Below are 10,451 nucleotides of genomic sequence, written 5' to 3' on the forward strand. Positions count from 1 at the left end.
CTGTTTTCAAGAGTTGGAATCCCAGATCAGATTTTGACAGACCAGGGAACTAATTTCACCTCTAATCTCCTAAAACTCTTTCATAAACAGCTTGGGATCTCAGCCATCAGGACGACACCTTACCACCCGATAACTGATGGACTGGTCGAAAGGTTCAACCAGACACTGAAAAGGATGCTGCAGAAGTTTGTGGAAGACACTGGCAGAGATTGGGACCGCTGGTTACCATTTCTTCTCTTCGCCTATCGTGAGGTACCACAAGCATCAACCGGGTTCTCCCCATTTGAACTCCTGTATGGGTGGGATGTTCAGGGACCATTAGACCTGCTGAGGAAAAGCTGGGATGCATCAGAGACCTCATCCAGTGCCAAAGGTGTGGTCCAGTACGTGCTACAGATGAGAGATCGACTTACTGAGTACCAGGGAGAAGCTGAAAAGAACCTGCTGCAGGCCCAGCAGAAGCAAAAGAGGTGGTATGACCAGCAGGCACGACAAAGGGTCTTGACTCCTGGACAAAAGGTGTTGCTTCTCCTGCCTTCATCCACCAGCAAGCTTTTGGCAAAGTGGCAAGGGCCCTATACCATCAGCCGACAGCTAGGACCCACCACCTATGAAGTCTACCATCCTGATAAAAAGAAAGCTAAACAGGTTTACCATGTGAACTTGCTAAAGGAGTGGAAGGAACCATCATGTCCAGTTCCAGAAACATCATGCCTGTTGAAGCCAGTAGAGGAGGAAGAAGAAGAGGTTCCCGGCATTGCAGTGATGGCTGAACAGTCAACTCCCAATCTCAGCCACTTAACCTCATACCAAGCCTCACAACTGCAGCAGATCTTCCAGAAACTGTCTCCTCTCTTTTCTCCTAATCCAGGCCGGACCACCTTGATTGAACATGCAATCCGACTGAAAGACAAGCAGCCAATTCGACAGCGTCCATATAGAGTCCCACAGCAGTTGGTAGGACAGCTGCAAGATGAAGTTGAGACCATGCTCAGGTCAGGTATCATTGAACCTTCAAACTCTGAATGGTGCAGCCCAGTGGTCATTGTGTGCAAGAAAGATGGCTCACTGCGGATTTGTATTGATTTTAGAAAGCTTAATGCAGTTTCAGAGTTTGATGCTTATCCCATGCCCAGGGTAGATGAACTGCTGGAAAGAATTGGACAAGCTAAGTTTATTACCACCCTGGACCTCTGTAAAGGGTACTGGCAAGTTCCACTGGAGTCGTCAAGCAGGCAGTATACCGCGTTTCGCACCCCTTCTGGTCTTTTTCAGTTTACCGTCATGCCATTCGGCCTCCATGGTGCTCCAGCCACCTTCCAGCGGCTAATGGACAAAGTACTGCGAGGAAGTGAAGACTACAGCGCGGCTTATCTTGATGATGTAATCATTTACAGCAATAGCTGGGAGGAGCATGTTTTACATCTAGCAAGAGTGTTGGAAAAGATTGAAGGAGCAGGATTGACACTTAACATCTCAAAGTGTGTTTGGGCACAACAGGAGACCAGATACCTGGGTTACCAGCTGGGGAGAGGAGAGGTGCGACCACAGATGGACAAAATAGAAGCGATCCAAAAGTGCCCTCGTCCTCAAACCAAGAAGGAAGTGCGGTCATTCCTGGGACTAGCTGGTTGGTATCGAAGGTTTGTGCCTCATTTTGCTACACTTGCTTCTCCACTCACTAGTTTGACAACTAAAGACCAGAAGAATCCTGTTGTATGGACTAAGGAATGTGAAGCTTCTTTTAATACTCTGAAAGCTCATCTATGTTCATCTCCTGTCCTCAGAAGTCCTGATTTCAGTAAGAAATTTTTGGTCCAGGTAGATGCATCCACAGTTGGCTTAGGAGCTGTCCTGGCTCAAGGAGATCCTGGGGAGGAGCAACCCATACTCTACCTGAGCCGCAAGCTGCTACCTCGGGAGGTGAGGTATTCTGTGGTGGAAAAGGAAGGCCTGGCCATTAAATGGGCTCTGGAAAGCCTCAAGTATTATCTGCTGGGCAGAGAATTTGATTTGGAGACAGACCATCGTGCCCTGACCTGGATCAACACTATGAAGGACCGTAACCATCGTCTGACTAGGTGGTACTTGTCCTTGCAACCTTACAAATTTACCATCTGTCATAGGAGTGGAAGACTTAATAAAGTGGCAGACTTTCTTTCTAGGTTGCCGAATTTCGCCAACCTTGGAGAGGAGAGGGGTGGTGTGACGGAGGAGCCGTCATGAAGTAGGTTTTTTTTTCTAGATGGTGGCTTGATGGAGGCAGTCACATGATGACTGCCTGATGTCATCTGATTAGTACCAGGTGTTTTCTATTAAATTGTGTATTGTATTTTTGTTTACAAGTTTATTTATTTATTTCTGTTATTGTTATTATTCTTATTCTTATTATTTTGTATACTTTAAGAGTTTATTTGAGTTGGAAGTAATCGTTTAGTTCTTGATTGTTTGGAGTGTCTGTGGGCGGAGCCTGTGGCTTTAAAAGCAGGGCTCTGTGCCACAGGCAGTCAGTCTGTGCTTAGACTCACGCTGGAGGTGAGACTGTTGACCCAAATCCGAATAAAAATCCTCTAAAAATGATCTCCGACTTGGACTAGTCATTATGTCCGACTAAAACATAAGAGAACCCCGTCACATATGCATTATGTAATACTAACACATTTGTAAAACCTAGATGGACCTTAAGGTGGTGTGCACTCTAAAATGAATGAGTACTTAATTAATCTAAAACCTCTTCAATAATGAACATAGTCTTGTTTAAAGCTTTCAAACATGGGTTATTCTGTCACATCTGGATATCTAAATAATATCCGGATGGGGAAACAAAGATTATCCAGAAATCTTCAGATACTGTACTCTTCACCACAGACGTTATATTGTATCTTTATTCTCTGTGATAAAGCCAATCTTGTTTCTAGAGAGACAAACCTGTTTCCACCGCAGGTCTAACAAGTGCAAACCAACTTGTTCATGTGAGGAAACGGCTTCATGCTGAAGGGGACTCTTGGTTTCAGGGACCTCTGTTAAACTGTCACAGATACTCTACAACTTCAATGTTTAAAAATAATTATAAAACAAAATAAATTTTAGCAGACATCAAGCCTTACCTTTGATTCCATGTCGGACTTCTTTGTGCCAAGCGCTACGAATCCGCTGATATTCTATGATGTTCAGTGTGAGTCTGAGGCTGATATTGGGACAGAGGGATGCGCTGTGCAATCCACCTGTCTTGTATTTATGGCTGTCCATGCCGCAGCCTCAGCGCATCCCCTGATGTCCTACTTTGCTTCTGCTTCTAAACTTGACCTTATTCACGAACAAGGGGACAGAGGACTGTACGATTTAGAAGCTCATCAAAAGCTGCAGGAAATCTGGAGACTCTGGAATCAGCTTTGTACAGGAGAAATGCACTTCATCAATGTTTGGAGACATTTTTGTTTTACAATATGTGCTTTGGGCTGGTAGCTCACCAGGATGCTGAGTTTATTACAAAGACAAACAAAAAAGTCTGGTTCAGTTTGGAAAGAATCTGGATAACGTGGCTGTGCAATTTGAATAAAATACTGACCATTCTGGTAACATTCTGTTTTTCTTAATGGTGTTAACACAATTACTGATCAAACAAACACACAAAAAGCAAGTAACACAACTGACAACACATAAGGTTTGGCTAGAAAGTTGAAAAAAACATAAGGGCAATAGCACAACCTACAGTCTGTCATACATCATGACACTCAGCCATGACAAAATTGCAAGTAATGTTTTTTTTCTTTTTTTTGTATTACAGTAGCCCTTTTATCTAAATTTTTTAATTTGCCTGCAGGTAAGCTAATTTTAGAATATAAAATAAAAAGAATAACACCATTTATGCTTTTATTTCTGCAATGTCAGATAAAAAAATTAAATCATTTTTGATGTAGAAAATAGCTTATCAGGTAGATAACAGAATAAAGTACCATTCACTATTTCTGGCCTTTAATTTTTCACCTTTATTTAAATACCTTACATGCAGACTTAATTAGGATTTCTACTCTTTACCTGTAAAGCCTTTATTTATTCTCTTGAGATTTCTTATTTTTGACTATTTCTTTAACCAAACTCGACACTGATAATGATAGTCTACTACTCCGAGGAGCATTTATTTTTATTTTTTTTTTAGTTTAGCCTTCTTTTTCCAGCATCGTCCATCTGATATGTTGTATTTATTGAGATTTTGCCTACTTTGCACTGATTCTTTTATTAAAAGGCTTTATTGTGAATCCCTGAAAAGCAACGTGATAGTTTCCGGTGTAACCACGCCCCCTTGGGTTTCTGCAGGTATTGTTCTCTGATTGGCTGTCTTGTTGAAACTTGAAGCGACTGCACCAGCAGGTTTGACAACAAATGACCGGGTTGGCTTCAGCAGTAGCTATGCGTCCTGTCTATTGCAGGACTAAAACATGGAAAACTGGACGAGATCTGCTAAGGTCACTTACAAGCGCTGGAGCAATCCTGAACCAGGGTAAAAAAAAAAAAAACAACAACAACAACAACAACAAAAAAGCAAGATTTTTGTTTTTTTCTCTTTGTAATTTATTGACAGGTGTTATATCCTTAGAAACAAATGTGCTTTCAGAGTTTGCTAATGCTCCTTCAGTTTCTCTTTTGAACGTATATACTTTTTTTTTTTTTTTTTTTTACTTTAAGCTGTGAAATGAGTCGTTTTAATTTACCAATGACTGAATGTGTGCTTTCTGTGTGCTGACAGAGATGAGGGAGATTTTGTGGGTCACACTGACGAAGACCAGGCCACGGATAATGAGATCTGCACCATTGCCTCAGCAAAAGTTGACTCAGGGAGCAGAGAGTCCGCCAGCAGTTCTGGAAATAATAAAACTGCAGGTTTGCGCAGCCTACTTGTGAATTACAAACTTGTTTCTTAGTGTTGTCAATTATACTTGAATGCTAACAGTAGCCAAAGATGTAGCTCAAGGATCGACTGATATGGTTATTTGTGATAGTTTTCTAAAAGAAGAAAAGAGCGAATGCAATGTAAAGAATGCTTAATTACAGGTCAGTCTGGAAATATAGGTTTATGTAGGCCGTGGCCTCTTTTGGTGTTTGGTTATACAACTGGATCCATAACTGTGAAAAACAGGATCAATGCTGCTGATTCATTTCTGTTTAATAACTAGACCCGTAGTACTCAGTCAGTGAACACTCTTTACTCTTTATTACACAATCATCCTATTTTGGAACCCTGGAGTAAATTATTGTCTGTTTCTATGTGTAGGAAGTTGCATAAATACAATATGTTGTCTTTGTAATGACAAGTAACAGTTCAGGAAGGTCAAATAAGTGCAACTTTGGTGTTTTTCTACCATACATAGAATTTTGCTTTAAGGCCTAAAATACCTATTTTAGTCCTATCTGACCAGAGAATCATCTTCCATTTTGCTTTCTTGTTTTTACTTTTCCATAAAGATTTATGGAACTTTTCTTACTAAGCTGTTCTAAGTTTGGAGCATTTTTTAAGCAGAATTATATCCTAACTTAAATTTCCTTCACAATGTCTTCCCTAACCCGACCTGTTTATTTCAATTTTTTTTTTTTTTTTTTTGGCTGATTAGCAGACCTTTGCTGACTGCAATCATTTGAATCAGGTCTGTTAAAGCAGAAAATCATCTAAACATGTAGGACAGAGTGTTTAGATGTTTAAATGTCCTACATGTCCCTTGAGGACTCTGGGGAAACAGTGCTCTAATATTCTTTAAAAATCCCTTGAGGCTTTCATAGAACATCTAGATTTGCACTTATTTAGGCCTTTGAGGATGACAGGTTTTGAATCCAAACCACAGACTTTTATTAAAGTAATTAAAAAATAAGAAATCTGCATTTTGTTAAATTGCATCCACAAACTGCAGTGAGTTTTTATTTTATTTTTTATTTTTTTATGTGGCATTTAATTATGAAATGGAAGGAAAATGATAAATGGAAGGAAAGTGCCTGATAAATTGACACCAATCTCTGTTTCTGCCCCTTACGTTCCACAGAAATGTTTTCAGTGGACGATGCACTGGAAGTGATTGGATTTGGAGTTTTTCAGTGGAAGATCTCGTTCATTACTGGATTTGCATGGGTAGGAATTCATAAGAGACCCTGGAAATGCCTTTCTCTCGTTCTCTCTGTTCTACATGTGTCTCATGTGTTCCTCCGGGTCAGGTGGGAGATTCCATGGAGATGATGATCCTCAGCATCCTGGGCCCTGAGCTGCACTGTGACTGGAGTCTCCCCAGCTATCAAGTGGCGCTCATAACATCAGTAAAAAGCCTTTGGGTCCTTTTTGAGAATTGGTGACTGTGTGATGGTTGCTATTGTGTGCATTCAGGCTTTTTTCTGTTTTATTTATTTATTTTGCATCAGGTTGTCTTTATTGGAATGGGATTCAGTTCACTCCTTTGGGGTAATGTGGCTGATAAGTACGGAAGAAAAGTAGTAAGTGTCACATTGTGTTTTGGGGGGGGTTGTTGTTTTTTAGGTGTGTTTCATGAGCTTCCAGTATCTTTTGTTTTGTTTGTGTCTTGGTGACAGGGTCTGGTAATTTCCATGTGCTGGGCTCTGTACTTCGGCCTGCTCAGCGCCTTCAGTCCAGTCTACAGCTGGCTGCTGGCCCTTCGAGGCTTCGTAGGCTTTGGCATTGGAGGAACACCTCAATCGTAGGTTCGCTCTGTCCTTTTCACAAAAGTGAGATACATCAGCAATTGGTTAATGATGTTTTTGGTTTTGAGTGTTATCCTTTGCTTTTTTTTTTTAGAGTGACTCTGTACTCTGAATTCCTTCCCGTGAGAGCAAGAGGCATGTCCATTATGTTGATGGCGGTATTTAGAGTTTGTTTCTATGTAGTTTATCAAAGTTTACATTGCAGAAATCATTCAGAAACATTACAGAAATCATTCTCTTCTTCAGGTTTTCTGGGTCCTTGGCACTGTGTCTGAGGTCCTCCTAGCCCTGTGGGTAATGCCCACTCTGGGTTGGAGGTGGTTACTTGGTCTCTCCGCCATTCCAATGGGAATTTTTGTTTCTTTCTGCTTTGTAAGTATATTTCATTAGATTAAGACATAAACGTAGCAAAATAAGCTACTGACAAACTCTAACCTGCCTTTATGTGTCACAAAGTGGTTGCCTGAAAGTCCTCGTTTTGATGCGCTGTCAGGGAGAAGAGAAAAGGCAATAGCAACTTTGACTCGCATCGCCCGTGAGAATGGAAAAGAATTACCTCAGGGAAAACTCATCGAATATAAACAGGTGACGTTAAAGATAAATGTTTCCTCGGAGATGAGATGATGAAGATGTCCTCACAAGTTATTTATATGTACTAACACAAACATTTGTTTGTGACTTTTATTTTCACAGAATGAACGTGGGCAGTATAAAGATCTTTTTTCTCAACAGTACTGGAAGATTACGCTTCTTTTATGGTTTATATGGTTAGTTTGTATAATGTGTGTGCTTTGTTCTCAACTTTCAGCTTTAATCAAGTTGAAATATTTAGGGTGAATTAGTGGGTTTGTAGCTAGATAGCATTTAGCAAAAAATAATTGTCTTAATTTTTTGGACTTTATCAGAACATGTATAATCATGTGCATAAATGTCATATTGGAGTTTTCCATTATTTATGTGATCTATTCTTTTATTTACAGTGACAGGATTTTTAAACAAGCAAAAGTATTTTTTTGAAGCTCAAGTTTGAATTTCTTTTTTGTAATTCACCCACCTGAACCGCTTAGGTTTTATAACCATCAGTGAGCTTCTGGTCAGGTTGGATGTTTGAAAATAAATTAAAAAATATTTCAAAAGTGCTTTTATCAGTGAAAGAAGTTAGTGCTAGTTTGGTGCTGTGATTTAAAACTTAGTAAGATTATTATTGTTGAGAAACCAGATTTATTTAGGAAGGATTTTTAAAGCAGGTTAATTAGCTTTAAATGATTCAGATTAATTTTTACAAATTGACAAACTTGCCTTCTTTCATTTTTGTGTATTAAAGAGATGGGGCTCAAATAAATTATTACAAAGCCAGACTAAATATTGTATTCATGTCCGTTGTGCAAGGATATACATGCCTCTATTTATTTATTCTTAATTTTTTTTAAATTTCCAAAATCTAATATTTGTTCCTGTTCTTTTTTTTCTTTCTCCAAAGGTTTTCTTTTGCCTTCTCTTATTTTGGGATTGTCCTGCTGACCACTGAACTGTTCCAAACAGAGTCATGTGGAAGTGTGTACCATTTTTCACAAATTATAATAGATTATACTTTTATAATGTGACCAAAAAAGATATCAAGCGACTCTCTTCTTCCTTATAGAGACCCAGGGAAGCAGCATTGAACCGAGGTGCAGCTTAGAATGTAAATATTTGACATCAGCTGACTACAAGGATCTCTTATGGACAACCTTGGCAGAGTTCCCAGGTAAAACATTTGCCAGTATTTTTTTTTTCTAAGGACTCGATCTGAACTGTAACATTGTTGTGTGTTTTAACATTTTTTTCCTTTTGTTTTGTTTCTTGTTTTTTTTAGGTCTTTTAATAATCCTGTTTGCAGTTGATTACCTTGGCAGAAAGAAAAGCATGGCGATTTGTTTTTTCATGTTTTCTTTGTGTATTCTGCCCTTGTATGCCTGCATTGGGAGGTGAGATTGCTCCGTGATACAACAACAGCAAACGTACACTTTGAGGCTTGTGGCATCGCTGAGACTAATTCTTGTTGTTGTTGTTTGTTTGCTTTTGCAGGGTTGCTCTGACGATATTCATCTTCATTGCAAGAGCCTTCATCTCTGGAGGATATCAAGTTGTTTTTGTTTACACACCAGAGGTATGAATCAGTTTTGCTTTAAAAATATCTGTAGACAAACTGTTGTCCAACACATGTATTTATTTTTGTGATTCAGGTTTTTCCTACAGAAATCAGAGCCTTGGGTATGGGGACTTGCAGTTCTATTGCAAGAATTGGTGCTCTGATTACACCATTTGTGGCTCAGGTATGCAGCTCTACTATACAGTTGAAGCCAGATATTTATATACGGTGCATAAAAATATACATAGGCATATTTTCTCACCGTCAGTATAATACATCAGACTAAACTTTTCCTGTCTTAGGTTAGTTAGAATTGCTAAAAAATATTTTTATTTGAGCTTTTGTGGAATGTCACCGTTCTTCTTCAATGGATCATTTCACTGATAAATCAGTGAAGATATAAATCAACAAACAGCTGCTAACACTCCAAAACCTGTTGAGTGAGACTTAAGTTTTCAACAAAAATAACAAATGTATTTTCTTTCTATTTAAACATATGAAGAAAAAAAGCTCCTTCAATAAATCACCTTTTTTGCAGTAGCTGGGGAAAAAAATGTAAATTTAAGTAGTTTTAATTTGGAAATTAAATCACATTTGATTATTCTAAACAGAATAACACTGTTTAAACTCTATAATTGCAAATTAAAGTGAGAGGATTTCTCTGACAAAGTGATTTTGTCTGTCTTTTTAAGGTGCTGCTCAGGACATCAATGTATCTGACCCTTTCTGTGTACTGTGGCTGCAGTCTGCTTGCTGCCCTTGCATCCATATTTCTGCCTATTGAGACTCGGGGCAGGAGTCTGCAGGAGTCCAGCCTTGACTCGGACAGATAAACAACATAAACAGACAGTCAAATACTTCAACACACTCCATGGACCAATGACAGGTCAACCAGAAAAAAAGTAATCTTTTGTGCCGTCTAAGCCTTCTGGGAATACATTGGATTTTGCAACAATGAAATGAATTATCAGTATGAAGACTGGAGAAGGTCAGAGGGCAATCTTATTACAAACAGGAGGGAAATAAATGAAGGGCTGCTGTCTGTGTCTAACAATAGCAGAAGGATGTTTGTTATTTAACTAATTTTGTACATTATCTTCCATTTCCACGAAAAAATGTATTGAATCTTAGTCACCTTAGATATTTTTTGGATCGTTCGTAAAATGATGCTGCTTAATTTCTTAGACTCAGGAAAAAAAGAAAATCACTTTGAGCCAAATGGGAAGATCAGTAATTTTCAAAATTAATTTCTTATGGTTTTTCTCCTGTTTGTCTGTTTTACTTCATAGGATGTAGGGGGAAAAAAACATCTTAGTCAAACAAAATTTGATAGATTGGGGGGGGGGGGGGGGGTGTCGAGGAGATCTATATAATAATGGATTGTAATTTAAAATCTTTCGAGAATTGGAAATAGGAATGTATCATGTTCTAGTTCTATCCCATACATTTTTCATTGTATGTGTTGGACTAAAAAAATGTAAACTGTGCTCAATTTGTTTTTAACCTCTCCTTTTACTTTAAAACATTTGTTTCAACAAAAAAATAATGAAAGATGTACAACATAGTGACTGCTTATTCTTTGGGTCAATAAAGCACAAATATTTTATTGAGAGTCCAGATA

The 10,451-nt window shown here is 38.7% G+C and overlaps 1 protein-coding gene across 1 annotated transcript; it reads left to right on the forward strand.

Moving 5' to 3' along the window:
• The first annotated feature begins 4,377 nt into the window (after positions 1 to 4,377).
• Positions 4,378 to 10,443, forward strand: LOC122847173 (synaptic vesicle 2-related protein-like). The gene is made up of 16 exons (XM_044144622.1): positions 4,378 to 4,501; positions 4,748 to 4,881; positions 6,033 to 6,118; positions 6,202 to 6,300; positions 6,403 to 6,474; positions 6,571 to 6,695; positions 6,794 to 6,857; positions 6,946 to 7,071; positions 7,156 to 7,284; positions 7,393 to 7,466; positions 8,180 to 8,253; positions 8,342 to 8,446; positions 8,555 to 8,666; positions 8,767 to 8,848; positions 8,925 to 9,014; positions 9,523 to 10,443. Exons 1-16 carry the CDS (start codon positions 4,440 to 4,442, stop codon positions 9,661 to 9,663), a joined length of 1,575 nt encoding a protein of 524 aa, XP_044000557.1. The 5' UTR covers positions 4,378 to 4,439; the 3' UTR covers positions 9,664 to 10,443.
• Positions 10,444 to 10,451: the final 8 nt, after the last annotated feature.

This window comes from Gambusia affinis, linkage group LG17 (assembly GCF_019740435.1).
Source record: "Gambusia affinis linkage group LG17, SWU_Gaff_1.0, whole genome shotgun sequence".
In the NCBI taxonomy this organism is placed as follows: Eukaryota; Metazoa; Chordata; class Actinopteri; order Cyprinodontiformes; family Poeciliidae; genus Gambusia; species Gambusia affinis.